This window comes from Ornithorhynchus anatinus, chromosome X1, assembly GCF_004115215.2.
Source record: "Ornithorhynchus anatinus isolate Pmale09 chromosome X1, mOrnAna1.pri.v4, whole genome shotgun sequence".
NCBI lineage: Eukaryota > Metazoa > Chordata > Mammalia > Monotremata > Ornithorhynchidae > Ornithorhynchus > Ornithorhynchus anatinus.
The window spans coordinates 6,891,349-6,911,496 of record NC_041749.1 but is presented as its reverse complement, the minus strand read 5'-3'; the positions used below and the strand labels follow the sequence as shown (position 1 = coordinate 6,911,496).

General features: G+C 51.5%; 1 protein-coding gene across 4 annotated transcripts in view; it reads right to left on the bottom strand.

Annotated features, from left to right (window-relative positions):
• The window catches only part of FBXO25 (F-box protein 25), a 48,397-nt gene extending 37,787 nt beyond the window's left edge, over positions 1–10,610 (bottom strand). Inside the window, exons 1-2 of one of the 4 annotated variants that reach the window (XM_029051601.2) lie at positions 10,525–10,610; positions 1,046–1,186 (exon numbers count right to left, since the gene is read on the bottom strand). In XM_029051601.2, coding sequence (XP_028907434.1) covers positions 1,046–1,179 — 134 coding nt within the window. In that variant the 5' untranslated portion in view covers positions 1,180–1,186; positions 10,525–10,610. Of the gene's footprint in view, positions 1–1,045; positions 1,187–6,364; positions 6,455–9,653; positions 9,716–10,524 lie in introns of those variants that run through there. The other 3 variants (XM_029051602.1, XM_029051598.2, XM_029051599.2) reach the window with 3 other exon arrangements.
• Between the last annotated feature and the right edge of the window lie 9,538 nt (positions 10,611–20,148).

The window sequence follows — 20,148 nt, the reverse complement described above, 5'->3', positions numbered from 1 at the left end:
GGCACTGCCCCAGCAACTAATGGAGACTCCACGGCTCGAATATGTTTCTCTTGCTTTCGTTGATAAAGCATGAAGATTTGAGGTAAAAGGAAATAATTCCAGCTCAGGAGACCTGGGTTCCAAACCCAACTTACAGTGGGATCTGGGCAAATCCATTAACCCGAACCTCAGTTCTCTGACTGGGAAATGGGGTCTTATCCTCCCGCGTCTACCTCCCCCGAAGAATTCCGGGTAAATGTAACACAACTTTCCATTGCCCGTGCTAATCACGGTAGAAGGGGCGTGAAAATTCCGAGTGCTATTACTTTTCTTTGGCATGAAGCCAATACGGCCTCACAAGAAGTTATTTCTCTTTCACCGGCCGTCAAGCGATATTTGAGAGATCTGAAATTACGGATTACACAATCGCCTGGGCAAAGAAGAACGACTCCAATCGCTAGGTCGTGGTGGCATTTATTCAACTCTTACTGTATACAGAGCACTGTACTAAGCGCCGAGAAAGAATACAAAGCATCTCCAAGAAAACGTCCCCCTTTGGCAACTCAAACTATTTTGAAAACAAGATGTTCTCCTACGTCTTGAACTGACCCCACTGCGCCGTAGAAAAACTATTAATCATTCGTTTATCCTCACGGAACCTGACACAAACCACTACTAGCCTATCTATCAAGAAACCTCTCGAGCGGTCCCACATTTTTAGCATTTCTTCTCGGCGGAGTCGTCGGGAAAAGACGAGGAGCGTTCCAGAAATCTTCGGTTTCAAATCAGATCAGTGTTCAACAAATTCAGTAATCGGTGAGGGAGGGGAAGGTCGAGGCGAACAGACAGACGGTGCTCCGTACGACTGACATACGGAGCGGCGGCAACTGGAGAGGTTTCGGGCTAAAACGTCGACCGAACACAAACGGATGAACCGGAGACGACGAACGTATCAGAGAACGTGACAAGTATCACGCGGAACTAAGACAGGGTTTGTTTGAGCCCCGAATGAAATGATGTACAATCACAGTTAAATCAATTTCTTATTCCCTATGGAAAAACTTACAGATTATGACTGAGGTTGCTACACTGGTTTTCGCTCTCAAGTTCTTGCCTGCAGGATTCGCATCTTTTCCAACCATCTTCTGTCTTAATCCACCTCCACCCAGGTGAGCGCCAGTCCTGACCCAAAAATGGCATAGTTTTCCTAAGGAAAATAGATGACTCGGGTCAGTTGGTACATGTAGTTCAATCTTCACCTACCGGTCTCTGAGCACCTAAAATTCAAATGAACCTAGACAATACATCACTTCAAATCGCTGAAGATGGATGATTTTAGAGAAGCGAATTTTCCTTTTTTTTCCACGGCAAAGATCGCTTCGTCGATTCATTCGGCCGAATCTACCGAGTCCTTACTGTGTGCACAACACTATACTAAGCACTCGGGAGAGTACAGTACGACACATAATTCCATAATTCTCTGCGTGATAATTCCCCCACAATCGCTTCGCACGATACGCTTCAAGTTTACGATGCATTTAACACACTACAGATAATCGTCACGTCCATTTCACCACAGAGGAGCCAATCCTTGAGTCGCCTAAGCCGTGTCTTCCTTAAATTGGAGTCAAACAGAACTCGTGACTACGTCAGAGGGAGATCGGGTACTGGATCCCCATTTACAGATGAGGAAATCGAGGCACACCGAACTCACCGACCGGTGAAGTCAGTTTTCTACGGAGCTACGTTTTAGTCACAAACGAATCATTAGGGGTCATCGCTAATTACCGCTACGGGCTCTGTTTTGCCAAAGTCACCGAGGAACAAGCATCGTATACCCGCGCGAGTTCGGAGCTTAGAGAGACGAGTCCTCTCGGAGGTGCTTATTACCACCCCCTCCTCCTACGGCACCTCGGGGCTCTGATGACACTTGACTTCGGCATCGGATCGAGTCTGAGAGGCCACGGGGGCCTTGCCCAGCCTGGAAATCCAAAGCCACCGACTTCTTCCCCACAGATATGCCCCGAACCTCTCTGGCCACCCGAGACCTTTGGTCAGGGAGCCGCCCGGACAGGCACTGGAAAGACGGCAACTCCCTAAGATGCTCAATTTCTCATTAAAAAAACGCTTTCGCTTGGGTCATTCTAAACCGGCGTGCGTCTCGCATGAAAACGCTATCGTCTCTTTCACGTACCGTGCCCTTGACGAAAACTTTGCGCACACAGGATTCTGTTAAACCCTGTGACGGATACGATCGCTTTTAAAAATAACTGACACTAACCACGGATTTATCTTACTTTACACTTATCTTCAATCTTCATAAGCCCCTTTCAGGCACTCGCGTGAAACGCGATCCCGCCGTAAGCTGAAGAGCAAACATTCTGGTGCCTCGATCGGTTGTCTTCATTAAGCTCTTACTGGGTGCGGGACGCTGTACTAAGCGCTTGGGGGAGGACGATATAACCGTCGGCACCCACGTTCCCGGCCCGTGACGGGCTGACAGTTCAGAGGGGGAGACGGACATCGATGTGAATAAATTTACAGCTACGTACCTAAGTGCCGTGGGACCGAGGGAGGGGTGGAAAAAGGTAAAAAATCCACGTCGCGGGGGTGACGCAGAGGGGAGTGGGAGTAGGGGAAACGAGGGTTTAGTCAGGGAAGCCCCCTTGGAGGAGATGGGCCTGCGATAAGGTTTCGGAGGCTTCGACCGCTCTTGAGCCGAGCAGAGCGGACGTCTAATAAACGCTCTGAGAAGCAGCGCGGCTCAGCGGAAGGAGCCCGGGCTTAGGAGTCAGAGGTCACGGGTTCTAATCCCGGCTCCGCCACCTGTCAGCCGTGGGCCTTTGGGCAAGTCACTTCACTTCTCGGTGACCGCCTCTGGAAAAAGGGGATGAAGCCCGTGAGCCTCACGAGGGGCAACCCGATGACCCGCTATCGACCCCCGCGCTTAGAACAGTGCTCGGCACATAGCAAGCGCTTAACACACACCGACATTACCGAATGTCCTTAGCCAGGTGGAATGGCTCTGCTCGGCCTGTGGAGGAGGAAACGTTCTTCTCTCCTTCGAGGCACCTCAAACCGAAGGGCGCTTTAATAACTTTACTACGTGAATGCCGATGGACGCGACAGTCAACGCCCTCGCCGTGCTGAAGGATTAAAAACAGCGCCCGCCCACACCTCCTCATTCCCGAATCTCCCGTGGTCGCCCACCCACCCCCGCCTCAAACTGAAACTCCTTCCCACCGCCTTCAGAGCCCCCAGTCACCGCTCCCCGAAGCAGCGTGGCTCAGTGGAAAGAGCACGGGCTTTGGAGTCAGAGGTCATGAGTTCAAATCCCAGCTCCGCCACTTGTCAGCTGTGTGACTCTGGGCAAGTCACTTAACTTCTCTGTGCCTCAGTTCCCTCATCTGTAAAATGGGGATTAAGACTGTGAGCCCCACGTGGGACGACCTGATTCCCTTGTGTCTACCCCAGCGCTTAGAACAGTGCTCGGCACATAGTAAGCGCATAACAAATACCAACATTATTATTAACTTCCCGCTGGGAATTCCTGCTCCGACCCGGCCCGCGCACTTCGCTCCTCTCACGCCAACCCGCTCGCTGTTCCTCGGTCGGGCCCGTCTCCCCGGCCCGCGCCTTCCCTCTGGCCTGGTGCTAAACCCTCGGCGGGGAGAAGGGTGGGAAAGCGGGAACGACTGGACACGGACGGGCTGGGCGGCCCAGTGGGGTGTCCGGACGTCTGGTCTGAACCGGTCCGTCCCCCTGTGTGGTCTGGACAGGGCACCGGATTCTGGTTCGGTTTGGTTTCTTCCCCCGCTTGTGTTTCTACTTTTCGTCGCAGGGCCCGGCCTCCCTCTGCCCTGCTTCCTCCCACCGGCTTTCGTGGAAAGGAAACAAGGCTGCAAAGCGTTCAGACAGATCTCGGCTGGGTGACTGCGGGCAAGTCACTTCTCTGGGCCTCAGTTCCCTCATCTGTAAAATGGGCATTAACTGAGAGCCTCACGTGGGACCACCTGATGACCCCGCATCTCCCCCAGCGCTCAGAACAGTGCTCGGCACCTGGTAAGCGCTTAACAAATACCAACATTATTATCCGGGAGGGGAATCTGGTGGAGAGGGCACGGGCCTGGGAGGTAGAAGGTCATGGGTTCTGATCCCGGCTCCACGACCTGTCTGTGGTGTGACCGTGAGCAAGTCACTTCGCTTCTCTGTGCCTCGGTTCCCTCCTCGGTAAAATGGGGATTGAGACTGTGAACCAGGGACTATGTCCAACCCGATGTGCTTTCATCCACCACAGTGCTTATCACAGTGCCCGGCACGTAGTCGTAATAATAATAATGATGTTGGTATTGGTTAAGCGCTTACTATGTGCCGAGCACTGTTCTAAGCGCTGGGGGAGATCCAGGGTCATCAGGTTGACCCACGTGAGGCTCCCGGTTAATCCCCATTTTCCAGATGAGGTCACTGAGGCCCAGAGAAGTGACGGGACTCGCCCACAGTCACCCAGCTGACAAGTGGCAGAGCCGGCATTCGAACCCACGACCTCGGACTCCGCGCTTAACAAATACCACGACGATCATTATCATTATGATTATTTCAAGCAATAAGGAGTCAGGAGAACCCCAGACGATAGCTGGGAATTCAACGAGTGACTGCAAAAATGGCGTCCACTGAAACGGAGGGCTTAGAAAATACAATAAATACCCACAACAACAACAGTAAGAGTTGCGTAAAATTCCTAAAAGGTCACATGGGCCAGAGGACCAAAACACTTTTAAGATAACCTTTAAAATGAAGGATTGCATGCTTCCATTTTTTAATAGCTGCAATCCAGCAAGTGGCCACGTTGGCAGTTATTAAGCGGCGGTAATAATACTAATAATCGGTCTTCAAAAGAAAACGAGCAGACGGTGCACGTACCGTAGCGTGAGCACAAAGCGACAGCATCCGACTCTAAATCATAAAGGCCCGGTAATAATAATGATAATAATAATAATGTTGGTATTTGTTAAGCGCTTACTATGTGCAGAGCACCGTTCTAAGCGCTGGGGTAGACCCAGGGGAATCAGGTCGTCCCCCGTGGGGCTCCCGGTCTTCATCCCCATTTTACAGATGAGGGAACTGAGGCCCAGAGAAGTGAAGTGACTGGCCCACAGTCACGAAAGTAAACTTCACGAATATACACCGACACAATCGAGGAGCGAATCGTATCTCTTTCTTACATAGCGTGCGATGCCATTTTGCCATCGGCTTTGGCCTCGCCGCCATCCTAGTCCTCTCGGCTTTTCCTGAATTTCTCTTCTCGAAAGTGAAGTCGAGGGAGACGCTGGTCCGCTCAGACTGTTGTGGGCGCGGGAAGAAAACGCTCTGGGAACAGTGCGGCCTCATGGGTAGAGCGTGGGCCCGAGAGTCCCTAGATCCCGGGTTCTAATCCCGGCTCGGCCTCTCTTCTGCTGCGTGGGACCCTGGGCGAATCACTTCTCTGGGCCTCAGTTCCCTCATCCGTCAAACGGGATTAAGGCTGCGAGCCCCGTGCGGGACGGGGACGGCGTCCAACCCCATTATCTTGCATCCACCCCGGCGCTTCGCTTCACAAATACGATTTGATATTACTTAATATATATTTGATATTTAATAACGACAACTGTTGTCAAGAAGCCGACGGGTCGGGGGAAAATCAGGGCCGGAGACTGCAAGAGGAAGGAATGAGGTCGGACTGGGAAGACGGCCAGGGTTTCTGACTCGAGGAGGGTCTGGCGATGCCCAAAGACAAAAGGACCAAGGAGGAGCTGGATTAGCTGGGCAAGTCACTTCGCTTCTCTGTGCCTCAGTCACCTCATCTGTCAAATGGGGATTAACTGTGAGCCTCACGTGGACCACCTGATGCCCCTGTATGTCCCCCAGCGCTTAGAACAGTGCTCTGCACGTAGTAAGCGCTTAACAGATCCCGACGTCATTATTATTAGCGAGGAGGGACGGGGAAGGAGCCAGCGTGGGACGGGGGAAGGGAGGGAAGACGGGGAGAAGACTCGTGGGCAGGGACCGCGTCTACCCACCCCACCGGAGCGTCCTCACCAGAGCGCTCGGTACAGTGCTCGGCCCAGAGAAGCGGCGTGGCTCGGTGGAAAGAGCACGGGTTTAGGAGACGGAGGTCGTGGGTTCGAATCCCGGCTCCGCCACCTGTCAGCTGGGCGACCGTGGGCGAGTCCCTTCGCGGTGCCTCAGTTCCCTCATCTGGAAAATGGGGATGACGACCGGGAGCCTCACGTGGGACGACCTGATGGCCCTGCGTCTCCCCCAGCGCTTAGGACGGGGCTCGGCGCATAGTGAGCGCTTAACAAATGCCAACATCGTCACCATCACACGGGAAGCGATCCGCAAATACCGTCGATTGACTGATCGCTCGTCATCCAGTGCCACCAGTTGAGGTCGAGGCCCGACCGACCGGTTCTTGTGGGTCGCAGCCTTTGCAACGTCAGAAACCGGGGGCCGCTCGGGCTGGGCGGGGGATGTGGCTGCTGACTGCCCTGTGATGATAACGGTGATCATAATGAGGGGATTTGTTCAGCGCTTATACGACGTGCCAAGCGCTGTTCTAAGCGCTGGGGTAGATTCAAGGTGATCGGGTTGTCCCACGCGGGGCTCGCAGTCTTTTCATCTCCCTTTTCCAGATGAGGTCACTGAGGCACAGAGAAGCGAAGGGGCTTGCCCGAGGTCACACAGCAGACGAGTGGCGGAGCTGCGGTTAGGAGCGTAATGATCATGAGGGTATTTGTGAAGCGCTTACTGTGTGCCAAGCACTGTTCTAAGCGCTGGGGGGAGGGATACAAAGGGATACAGGTGGTCCCACGTGGGGCTCACAGTCTTAATCCCCATTTTAATAATAATAATAATGGTATTTGTTAAGCGCTTACTATGTGCCAAGCACTGTTCTAAGTGCTGGCGGGGGGGAAACGAGGTGATCAGGTTGTCCCACATGGGGCTCACAGTCTTAATCCCCATTTTAATAATAATAATAATAATGGCATTTGTAAAGCGCTTACTATATGTAAAGCACTGTTCTAAGCGCTGGGGGGAGGGATATAAGGTGATCAGGTGGTCCCACGTGGGGCTCACAGTCTTAATCCCCATTTTAATAATAATAATAATGGTATTTGTTAAGCGCTTACTATGTTGCAAGCACTGTTCTAAGCGCTGGGGGAGGATACGAGGTGATCAGGTTGTCCCACGTGGGGCTCACAGTCTTAATCCCCATTTTAATAATAATAATAACGATGGCATTTGTTAAGCGCTATGTGCTAAGCACTGTTCCAAGCGCTGGGGGAGGATACAAGGTGATCAGGTTGTCCCACGTGGGGCTCACAGTCTGACTCCCCATTTTAATAATAAGAACGATGGCACTTGTTAAGCGCTATGTGCTAAGCACTGTTCCAAGCGCGGGGGGGGGGGGGGATATAAGGCGATCAGGTTGTCCCACATGGGGTTCACAGTTTTAATCCCCATTTTCCAGATGAGGTCACTGAGGCCCAGAGAAGTGACGTGACTGGCCCGAAGTCACCCAGCTGACAAGCGGCGGAGCGGGGCCTCGAACCCACGACCTCTGACTCCCGAGCCGCTGCTCTTGTCACTCAGCCACGCTCTCCCAGGCGCTTAGTAAAGCGCCTCCGCTCCCGGTGAGCGCTCAGTACAGTGGAATGACTACAAAGCGGAATCCACCACCAAATTCCCTTGCTTTCAGGGGCGAAACCCAGGAGGGGAGAAAAAGTTCTGCGGCGACTGCAACGCCCGACACAACTCCACAAACGGGCCCGGGGGCTCTAGACGACCCGGGACCGGCGTCACATTCATTCCTTGCATTTATTAAGCGCTTACTCTGTGCCAAGAACTGTACTGAGCATCAGGGTGGAGAAGCAGTTTGGTTCGGCGGAAAGAGCCCGGGCTTGGGAGCCAGAGGTCGTGGGTTCGAATCCCCGCTCTGCCGCTTGGCAGCTGTGCGCCCTTGGGCCAGTCACTTCGCTTCTCTGGGCCTCAGTTCCCTCGTCTGGAAAATGGGGATCGGGACCGTGAGTCCCTGGCGGGACAGGGACTGTGTCCAACCTGATTTGCTTGCATCCACCCCAGCGCTCAGTGCAGTGCCTGGCACGTCGCAAGCGCTTAACAAAGGCAACAATTATGATTAAATAGGAGGTTGTGACATCTTTCATCCCCCCCTTTTCCAGGTGAGGTAACTGAGGCCCGGAGAAGTGAAGTGGCTTGCCCAAGGCCACCCAGCAGACAAGTGGCAGAGCTGCGATGATACTGATCACGATGAGGGGATAAAATCCCATTTGACGGGAAACTGGAGCACAGGCAGAGAAGTTAACAATGATAATAATGATAATGTTGGTGTTTGTTAAGCGCTTACTAGGTGCAGAGCACTGTTCTAAGCGCACAACCAGGGCAGAATGTCCCACGTGGGGCTCACGGTTTTTAATCCCCATTTTACAGAGGAGGTCACCGAGGTCCAGAGAAGCGAAGTGACTCGCCCACGGTCCCACAGCTGACAGCTGGCGGGGGCGGGATTCGAACCCACGACCTCGGACTCCCACGGAGCCACCCCGCTTGAGAGACTTGTTCAAGGTCCAACAGGAGGCTCCCTGGCTGATGCCCCTGGGGACTAGGCCACACATCTGCTGGAGGCGCCACCATGCCGGGGGGGTAAAATCCCCACCAGCAGAGAGAGTCCGGGCTTTTTCAGTGGCTGGTCCCCTTTTTCCGCAATAATAAGGATAATAATGATGTCGGTATTTGCTGAGCGCTTCCTAGGTGCCGAGCGCCGTGCTAAGCGCCGGGGGAGATCCAGGGTCATCAGGTGGTCCCACGGGAGGCTCCCCGTCTTCATCCCCATTGGGCAGATGAGGTCACTGAGGCCCGGAGAAGTGCGGTGACTTGCCCACGGTCACCCAGCTGACTGGCGGCGGAGCCGGGATTCGAACCCATGACCTCGGACTCCCCAGCCCGGGCTCTTTCCACCGGGCCACGCTGCCTCGCTCTCGTCGGAGCTCCTTGTAGGCTGGGGATCTTGAGACTGGGGAAGCGGCGTGGCTCAGTGGAAAGAGCCCGGGCTTCGGAGTCAGAGGTCACGGGTTCGATTCCCGGCTCTGCCACCCGTCAGCTGGGTGACTGCGGGCGAGTGGCTTCACTTCTCTGGGCCTCGGTGACCTCATCTGGAAAATGGGGATTAACTGGGAGCCTCACGTGGGACGAACCGATGACCCTGGATCTCCCCCGGCGCTTAGAACAGTGCTCTGCACATAGTAAGCGCTTAACGGATACCAACATTATTATTTGGGGTGGGGGAGGGTCCTGGGTTCTAGGGAGAAAGAGTTAAGGTCATGGAGGGAAAATGGGGGTTGGGGGAGAGTGGAGGATCCTGAGTTTGAGGGAGAGACACAGCTGAGCTGATGGGGGCGCTAGGATGGAAAGAGTCCTGGGTTCGAGGGAGAGACACAGATGAGGCCTGAGCTGATGGAGGGAAAACTGGGGTTCGGGGGGAGGCAGGGTCCTGGGTTCGAGGGAGACAAGGAGCCGAGCTGACGGAGGGAAAGATGGGGTTGGGGGAGGGTATCAGCGAGGTAATAGTAATAATGATAATAATGATGGTATTTGTTATAATAATAGTGTTTGTTACTTACTCTGTGGGGAGTCTTAGGTGTCTGGTGGGGGAGGGAGGGTCCTGAGTTCGAGGGAGAGAAAGAGCTGGGGTGATGGGGGGGAAAGATGGGGTTGGGGGGGTATCAGTGAGGTAATAATAATAATGATGGCATTTATTATCATGACAATAATAATGATGGTACTTATTATAATAATGACGTTCATCAAAATAATACATAACAATAATGGTATTTATAATAATAATAACGCCACTTCTCAAAATAATAATAATAATGACATTTATAACAATAATGACATTTATCAAAATAATAATAACGATAATAACATTTGTAATAATTTCATTGATCAAAATAACGATAATAATAATAATGGCATATATAATAATAATGATGGCACCTACCAAAATAATAATGATAATAATAATGGCATTTATAACAATAATACTATCTATCAAAATAAAAATAATGATAATGATAATGGCATACATAATAATCATAATGACATTTATCAAAATGATAATAATGGCATTTATAATAATGGCATTTATCAAAACAACAATAATGATCATAATAATGGCATTTATAAAAATAATGGCATTGATCCAAACGACAATAATGATGATGACAATGGCATTTATAATAATAAGGGCATTGATCAAAATACTACTAATGATAATAATGGCATGTATAATCATAATAATGGCATTTATCAAAAGAATACTAATGACGAGGGCATTTGTTAAGCGCTCACTCTGTGGGGAGTCTTAGGGGCCTGGGGGGGGGGGGAGGGGAAGCGGGGGTTCGGGTCCTGGGTTCGAGGGCAAGTGGGGTGGAGGGGGGAGGGCGAGGGTCCTGGGTTCGAGAGACAGAGGGGAGAGGAGCGCGGCCTCACCTGGCTGTCGCGCCGGGCGTCAGTCCGGGCGGGGAGCGCGGGGGGGGAGGGGCGGCGCCGGCGCGAGCGCTATTGCCGGAAGCGGCCGCCGCTCCGTCCGCGAGCGCAGGACGCCCGCCCATTGGCCGGAGCCGCCCCCGCCGGCCGACCCCATTGGTCGGCTCCCCCCCCTCCGCCGGCGGACCCCATTGGCCGGCGCCGTCCCCCCCTCGCGGCGGACCCCATTGGCCGGCGGCCCACCCCGGCGGCCCACCCCATTGGTCGGCTGCCCCTCCGCCGGCGGATCCCATTGGTCGGCTCCTCCCCCCCCCTCCGCCGGCGGACCCCATTGGCCGGCGCCGCCACCTCCCCCCGCGGCGGACCCCATTGGCCGGCGCCGGCCCACCCCGGCGGCCGACCCCATTGGTCGGCTCCCCCTCCGCCGGCGGACCCCATTGGCCGGCGCCGCCCCCCTCCCGCGGCGGACCCCATTGGCCGGCGGCCCGGCCGCGTGGCCGTGTTGCTACCCGGAGCCGCCGCCGGCCCCGCCCCCGCCCTCCGGAGCACGCGCCCTAAGGGCGGCGCCGGGCCGCGCGACCCCGGTTACCGGGGAGACCGGTCACGTGGGCGCCGCGCCACCACCCCGCCCTTGCCCTCGCGCCTGCGCGCGCGCTCCCCGCCCCCGGCCTCCCTTGCTATGTACTGAGCGCTCCGCCCTGTGCTAAGCGCTCAGCGCCCGACTCGGGTGGCGGGGTGGAGAGAGAGCCTGGGAGTCACAAGGTCCTGGGTTCTAATTCACCCCCCCCCGGCCACGTGTACATTGTCCATTCCCAGCGCTTAGTGCAGTGCTCTGCACAGAGGAAGCGCTCAATAAATACCATCAGAATAAAAGTGTCCGACGTGTCACCTTGGACAAGTCACTTTACTTTTCTAAGCCTCATTCATTCATTCCTTCCTTCCTTCCTTCATTCATTCCTTCATTCATTCAAGGAGTGGCTCAGTGGAAGGAGCCCGGGCTGCAAGTCAGAAGGTCCTGAGTTCTAATTCCGACTCCGCCACTTGTCTGCTCTGTGCCCTTCTGCAACCCACTTCACTTTTCTGGGCCTCAGTGACCTCATCTGTAAAATGGGGATTGAGACTGCGAGCCCCACATGGGACAGGGACTGTGTCTAAGTCCTGCAAGTCAGAGGACCTGGGTTCTAATCGCGGCTCCATCACCTGTGGGCTGGGCGAGTCACTTCTCTGAGGCTCAGTTACCTCGTCTGGAAAATGGGGATTAAAACTGTGAGCCCCTGATTACCTTGTGCCTATCCCAGGGCTTAGAACAGCGCTTGGCGCATAAGCACTTAACAAATATCACAATTATTATTACTAATGATTAAAGGGCCTGGTTATGCCAGATCCTGTGTGAGCCTTCTTGGCTCATTACTCACAGGGGCACTCATTTATTCATTCATTCATTCAATCGTATTTGTTAAGCGCTTACTATGTGCAGAGCACTGTTCTAAGCGCTGGGGGAGATACGGGGTGATTACCTGAAGCTCACAGTCTTAATCCCCATTTTGCAGATGAGGTAACTGAGGCACAGAGAAGTGAAGTGACTTGCCCACAGTCGCACAGCTGACAAGTAATAATAATAATAATGTTGGTATTTGTTAAGCGCTTACTATGTGCCGAGCACTGTTCTAAGCGCTGGGGTAGACATAGGGGAATCAGGTTGTCCCACGTGGGGCTCACAGTCTTCATCCCCATTTTACAGATGAGGGAACTGAGGCCCAGAGAAGTTAAGTGACTTGCCCACAGTCACACAGCCGACAAGTGGCAGAGCCGGGATTCGAACTCATGAGCCCTGACTCCAAAGCCCGTGCTCTTTCCACTGAGCCACGCTGCTTCTCCAAGTGGCAGACAAGTGGCAGAGCTGGGATTTGAACCCACGACCTCCGATTCCCAAGCCCAGGCTCTTTCCACTGAGCCGCGCTGCTTCTCTAATGTGTGCAGAACACTGTACTAAGTGTTGGGGAAAGAACAATCCAGCAATAAACAGTGACAACCGCCCCCCACCCAATGATCTCACAGCCAAAATATTCCATTATTTCACTCTTACACATAGACAGCAGAAGCTCATGGAGGTAGGAGGCCCCACTGTCTCTCAGACACTCCTAAATCGATCGATCGATGGTATTTATTGAGCGCTTACTATGTGCGGAGCACGGTACTTGAACGCTTGGGAGAGTTCAGTGCAACAGGATCAGCGGACGCATTCCCTGCCCCTAACAAGCTTAAAATCTAGAGGGGGAGACGGGCTTTGTAAAGGTTGGACAAGTGGGTGGAAATTTGTGGAAATTAGCTCAAATCCCCCACCCTGACTCACTCAGCGAAGAGAAGCAGCGTGGCTCAGCGGAAAGAGCCCGGGCTTGGGAGTCAGAGGTCATGGGTTCGAATTCTGGCTCGGCCACGCGTCAGCTGTGTGACTGTGGGCAAGTCACTTAACTGCTCGGTGCCTCGGTTCCCTCATCGGTAAAATGGGGATGAAGACCGCGAGCCCCACGTGGGACCACCTGATTCCCCTGTGTCTACCCCAGCGCTTAGAACAGTGCTCGGCACATAGTAAGCGCTTAACAAATGCCAACATTATTATTATTATTATCAGCGTGGCCCCTACCTCCCCAAACCAGCGCCGTTGTGGTAATAATGTCACAAGAGAGGATTTACAAGGGTTTCCATGGTGACACATCGATCTCCCGTTTCTATGGTGACACAAGCACAGCCATAATGGTCAAAATAATCAAGTTCCCTTCTCCTTTAAAGTCCTGATTTCTTAGCTCCTTCTTTGAGACCCCACCCCCCCAAAAAATTAATCAGATAGCTCCAAAACAATAATAATGATAATAATGGTAAATGTGGTATTTGTTCAGCACTACGTACTAGGCGCTGTACTAGGCTCTGGGCTACTTACAACAAAGTGGGTTGGACACAGTCATTGTCCCACGTGGGGCTCACAGTCTAAATCCCCATTTTACAGATGAGGGAACTAAGGCACAGAGAAGTAAAGTGACTTGCTCAAGGTCACACAGCAGACAAGTGGTGGAGTCAGGATTAAAACCCATGACCTTCTGACTCCCAGGCCCCTGCTCTATCCACTATGCCCTGCTGCGCCCCGTGTCCAGTTGAACATTGGGCAGTCCGGTCTTCAGCTGGCCTCTCTCCTGCCGAATTCTGAGATGGTACAGGATTCTTCTCTGCATTTTGTTTTTTGGAAGCAGTGTGGCTTAGCGGATAGAGCTAGGGGCTAGGAATCAGAAGGACCTGGGTTCTAATCCCGGCTCTGCCGCTTGTCTGCTGTGTGACGTGGGGCAAGTCACTTCACTTCTCTGGGCCTCAGTTCCCTCATCTGGAAAATGGGGATTAACTGTGAGCCTCACGTGGGACGACCCGATGACCCTGTATCTCCCCCAGCGCTTAGAACGGTGCTCTGCACAGAGTAAGCGCTTAACAAATACCAACGTTATTATTATTAAATACGATCGAATGAATGAATTGAATGAAAGAGCACCGGCCTGAGTTCTAATTCCACCTCAGCGGCAGCGTGGCTCAGTGGAAAGAGCCTGGGCTTGGGAGTCAGAGGTCATGGGTTCGAATCCCGGGTCTGCCATTTGTCAGCTGTGTGACTGTGGGCAAGTCACTTAACCTCTCTGTGCCTCAGTGACCTCATCTGTAAAATGGGCATTAAAAACTATGAGCCCCACGTGGCACAACCTGATTGCCTTGTACCCCCCACCCCCAGCGCTTAGAACAGTGCTTTGCACACAGTAAGCGCCTAATAAATACCACCATTATTGTCTGCTGTGTCCCCTTGGGCAAGTCACTTCACTTGTCTGGGCCTCAGTACCTTCAACTGTAAAATGGGGATTAAGACTGTGAGTCCCATGTGGAACAGAGACTGTGTCCAACCTGATTAATTTGGATCTGCCCCAGCGCTCAGAACAGAGCTTGGCACATAGTAAGCACTTTATAACAAGTACTATCATCATCATTATTATTATTACTCTCTCTTCTAGAGACCTTCCCCGCTTAAACGCTCATTTCCCCACCCTACATCTTCTTACCGCAAATTCAGCCCTTGCAAACCACAGAATAGACTTGAGTACTCACCTTGGGCAAGTCACTTCCTTCTCTGTGCCTCAGTTCCCTCCTCTGTAAAATGGGAATGAAGACTGCGAGAGCCCCATGTGGGACAGGGACAGTGTCCAACCCGATTAACTTGTATCTACCTCAGCTCTGAGAACAGTGTTTGGCGCTTAAGCATTTAACAAGTGCCATCCCTATTATTATTATTATTTTTAGGGAGGGGGTGCCTTGAGCAGAAGGAGACCCAAGCAGCAATCACTTTGAGAGGAAGCAATTTCTACTGGGCTCCATCACATTTTCTGGAGCTCAAAGTGGGACAGCGAGGGCTTCGGGGCTGGGAGGCGGGAAGAGCAGGAAATGACACAGACGGAAAGTCACCGCAAGCCATCGGATGGAATTTGCAGAGAAAGAGGGACAAGCGGGGTGACAAACACCTCCGCACAAAGCTCTCACCTCCGCACAATAATAATAATGTTGGTATTTGTTGAGTGCCTATTATGTGCAGGGCACTGTTCTAAGCGCTGGGGCAGATACGGGGTCATCAGGTCGTCCCACGTGAGGCTCACAGTCTTAATCCCCGTTTTGCAGATGAGGGAACTGAGGCACAGAGAAGTGAAGTGACTTGCCCACAGTCACAGAGCTGACGAGTGGCAGAGCCGGGATTCGAACCCATAACCTCTGACTCCCAAGCCCGGCCTCTTTCCACTGAGCCACGCTGCTTCTCACGATGCACACGGATACAGTGAGGAGATCCTCCCGGAGATGTCTTTAGCTTCAGGACTGTACCGATATTAATTCGTAGCATGGATTGAATGCCTCCTGTTTGCATAACGCTGTATTAGAGACTTGGGAGAGAACAATAGAATTGGAAGGCATCATCCCTAATCTCCACCCTCAAGGATTTTCCAGTCAAGTTGAGGAAAACACCATGGAATAGAAGGTAATAGAGTGAAAAGCTAGGTGCATAAGTAATAATAATAATAATAATGTTGGTATTTGTTAAGCGCTTACTATGTGCAGACCACTGTTCTAAACGCTGGGGGAGATACAGGGTCATCGGGTCGTCCCACGTGAGGCTCACAGTCTTCATCCCCATTTTGCAGATGAGGGAACTGAGGCCCAGAGAAGTGAAGTGACTTGCCCACCGTCACACAGCTGACAAGTGGCAGAGCCCCGAGTCGAACCCATGACCTCTGACTCCCAAGCCCGGGCTCTTTCCACTGAGCCACGCTGCTTCCCCGAGGGAGGACGTGAGTACTCAAGTCTATTTTGTGGTTTGCAAGGGCCGAATTTGCAGTAAGAAGATACAGGGTGGAGAAATGAGCGTTTAAGCAGGGCAGATCTCTAGAGGAGGGCTTCGGAGTCAGAGGTCATGAGTTCGACTTCCGGCTCTGCCACTTGTCAGCTGTGTGACTGTGGGCAAGTCACTTCACCTCTCTGGGCCTCAGTTCCCTCATCTGGAAAATGGGGATTAAAAGTGTGTGAGCCCCACGTGGGACCACCTGATGACCCTGTATCTCCCCCAGCGCTTAGAACAGTGCTCGGCACCTAATAAGCGCTTAACAAATACCAACATTATTAATAATAATGATTCTATTTATCGCTATTGTTCTTGTCCGTCCGTCTCCCCCCATTAGACCGTGAGCCCGTCAAAGGGCAGGGACCGTCTCTATCTGTTACCGATTTGTACATTTCAAGCGCTTAGTACAGTGCTCTGCACATAGTAAGCGCTCAATAAATACTATCGAATGAATGAAGGAAGGAATAATAATACTAATGATAATAATACTTGTTATACAGTGCTTACTATGTGCCAAGCTCTGTTCTAAGCACTGGGGCAGCTCCAAATTAATCAGGTTGGACACAGTCTCTGTCCCACATGGGCCTCACACTCTTAATCCCCATTTCCCTGGTGAGGTTACTGAGGCCCAAAGAAGTTAAGTGACTTGTCCAAGGTCACACAGCCGACACATGGAAGAGCCGGGATTTGAACCCTGGTCCTTCTGACTCCCAGGCCCGTGTTCTACCCACTAAGCCACCCTGATTTCAGAAAGGTCTTGAAGATGGGAAGAGCTGTAATTGGCTGGATGATAACAACGACAATCGAAGTATTTCTTGAGCACTTTCTACGTGCCAAGCACTGGGCTAAGCACTGGGGTTGTTACACTATCAGTCGAATAGACACATAGGGCACAAGGTCTAAGGAGAAAGGGAACAACAAGTTTCTTATCCCCTTCAATCAGTCAATCGCATTTATTCAGCGCTATCTATGTGCAGAGCAGTGTACTAAGCGCTTGGGCACTATAGCCGCTTAACATATTCCCTGCCCACAAAGAGTTTACAGTCTAGGGGAGAGATAGACATTAATATAAATAAATAAATGACAGATATGGACTTCAGTGCTCTGGGACGGGGTGGGGATGAAGAAGCAGCGTGGCTCAGGGGAAAGAACAGGGGCTTGGGAGTCAGAGATCATGGGTTCGAGTCCCGGCTCTGTCACTTGTCACTCTGAGCGAGTCACTTCGCTTCTCGGTGCCTCAGTTCCCTCAACTGTAAAATGGGGACTGAGCCCGTGAGCCCCACGTGGGACAACCTGATCACCTTGCATCTATCCCAGCGCTTAGAACGGTGTTTGGCACATAGGAAGCGCGTAACGAATGCCACCATCGTTACTATTCTTATTATTCTCATAAAGGGAACGAGGCAGGGAGACACAGAAGGGAAGACACCTGCTCTATGGTTATCGCTGCAGAGAGGTTCCAAGAGTTCAGAAATAAAACTGAAATAAGGGGTTGGGGGGGGGGGCTCTTAGGAGACTATTTATAACAAAAGATTAAAGAAGGAGGTAATTAGGCATAGCTCGGCTAAGTAGCTACTAAGGGGAAGTGGTAATCGTGCGCAGCAATCTGAAGGGTGTGATCACCAGTGACGGAGATCATTATTTTAGATTTGTACGGGGTAATAATTAGAGGTAATGGGCTGAAATTAAAGAAAGTTAGGCAGAAACGCAGGAAAAAAAGAACCTCCTGACAGAAAGACCTCTGGACTGTGGGAAATTCTCCCAAGGGAAGGCTTTGAAGCGGTATTTATAATTAAGATGGACAAAAATCTCGAGTATAAGATATAGGAAATCATCTTCCAGTTTCCCCCCGGGGATAAACCGGAATGACCTACTAGGTCTTTTCTGTTTCCAAGACCGGTTATAAACCCTGTATATTCCTCGCCGGGGTTCTCAAGTTACGGCAATAGATTTTATTGCTTATATGGTAAATTCTCGTCTGCTTGGAATTTTTTATCACCAAAGGACAAAAAGCTGTTTGCAACTACTGTCCCTCCGCAAGCTAAAAAGGTCTCTTTTCTGCCCCGTTAGGGATTCTTTTATTAGAGTCCCTCTGTCGCTACTGTCGTAGCTCTTAAAAAGTACGTTCAAAGTGAGGACGCTCAAAAATCTGATTTGGGAAAAATCGACTTGGTTTAACTGAGAAGAGCACCGTGTGTGCTAGTGTAAACTTCAACTCGGATGAACGTATCTCTCCCTCGCTCTAGAGATATTTAAATATCTCTCTCTATATCAAACAATCATATTTATCGAATGCTTACTACGTGCAGAGAACCGCACTTGTCAGCTGTGTGACCTTGGGCAAGTCACTTAACTTTTCGGTGCCTCAGTTCCCTCATCTGTAAAATGGGGATGAAGACCGTGAGCCCCACGTGGGACAACCTGATTCCCCTGGGTCTACCCCAGCGCTTAGAACAGTGCTCGGCACATAGTGAGCGCTTAACAAATACCAAATGTACTAAGTGCTTGGGAGAGTACAGTACAACAACAATAACGATAATTAATAATAATCGTGATAGTTAAGTGCTTACTGTGTGCCGGACACCTTACTAAGTTCTCGGGTGGAGCCGAGCAAATCGGGTTGGACACAGTCCCCATCCCACGTGAGGCTCACGGTCTCAATCCCCATTTGAGAGGAGCTGGGATTAGAACTCGTGATCTTCTGACTCCCAGGCTCCATCCACTATGCCATGCTGTTTCTCAGTACAACGGACAAGTTCCCTGCCCACGGCAAGCTTATATATCTAGTCTCACACACAAACGCACACATCCCCACACGCTCAAATAATAATAACAACGGTATTTGTTAAGCTCTTACTATGTGCCAAGCACTGTTCTGAGCATTAGGGTAGGTACTAGATAATCAGGTGGGACACAGTCCCTGTCCCCCATGGGGCTCGCCGTCTTAATCCCCATTTTCCAGATGAGGGAACTGAGGCCCAGGGAAGTGAAGTGGCTTGCCCAAGGTCACACAGCAGACAGGGGGTAGAGCAGGGATTAGAACTCAGGTCCTTCTAGCTCCCAGGCCCATGCTCTATCCATAAATGGTCCCCCCTTGTCTTTTTTGGGTAGAGGGGGTGAATTATCTGGATAATTCACGTGGATAGATGGTTTCTGAATATAGCTCTCTGACCAGTTCAGAAGTTCTAATCTATTCAGAACAATAATTCATAAAAATAATTACGGTACTTCTTAAGCACTTACTATGTGCCAAGCACTGTTCTAAGTGCTGGGGGTAGATACCAGTTGATCAGGTTGGACACCATCTCAGTCCGACCTGGGGCTCGCGGTCCTTAACCCCATTTTACAGAGGAGGACACTGAGGCCCAGAGAAACGAAGAGATTTGCCCAAAGGCACACAGCAGACATGTGGAGGAGGAGGGATTAGAACCCAGTTCCCTCTGACTCCCGGGCCTGTGCTCTACCCACTAAGCCACGCCGCTTCTCAGACGCCACTCCGAGGATGTATTTCGAGACTGGAGAATTCTCTGGAATTTTTAGATCCAACAGGATATGCTCCCTTTTATTCTGGTTGCCTGAGAGAAGCAGTTCACGGAAGAACAGTGGACATCGACTTTCCTGCGTCCCAGAGTGGGTGGAAATTGTGAGCTACTCAGGACGCGTAAACACTCGGCCTCGTAGCCTATAAATAACCATTCTTTTAGCAGCGAGCTTACGTCTAGGCGGGCCAAGGAAAATATACACTAGAACGAGATGATGAATACTACCTACGGAAGAAAAAAATGAATAAGGAGTCTCTAACAAATAATAATTTATACTAATTATGGCGTTTATTGGCATTTACTCCTTGCTAAAATACCGGGTTCACTGGTGGGGTAGGAATAAGTTAATTAAATCAGGCATCATTCCCAACTCTGAACCACACGGGGTTCACGATCTTAATAATGATAATGTCGGTATTTGTTAAGCACTTATTACGTGCCAGGCACTGTTTTAAGCTCTGGGGTAGATACAAGGTGATTAGGTTGTCCCACTTGAGGCTCGCCGTCTTCACCCCCATTTTACAGATGAGGTCACTGAGGCATAGAGAAGTTAAGTGACTTGCCCACGGTCGCACAGCTGACGAGTGGCAGAGCCGAATTGGAACCCATGTCCTCTGACTCCCAAGCTCAGGCTTGTTCCACTGAGCCACGCTGCTTCTTATCAATCTTAATAAA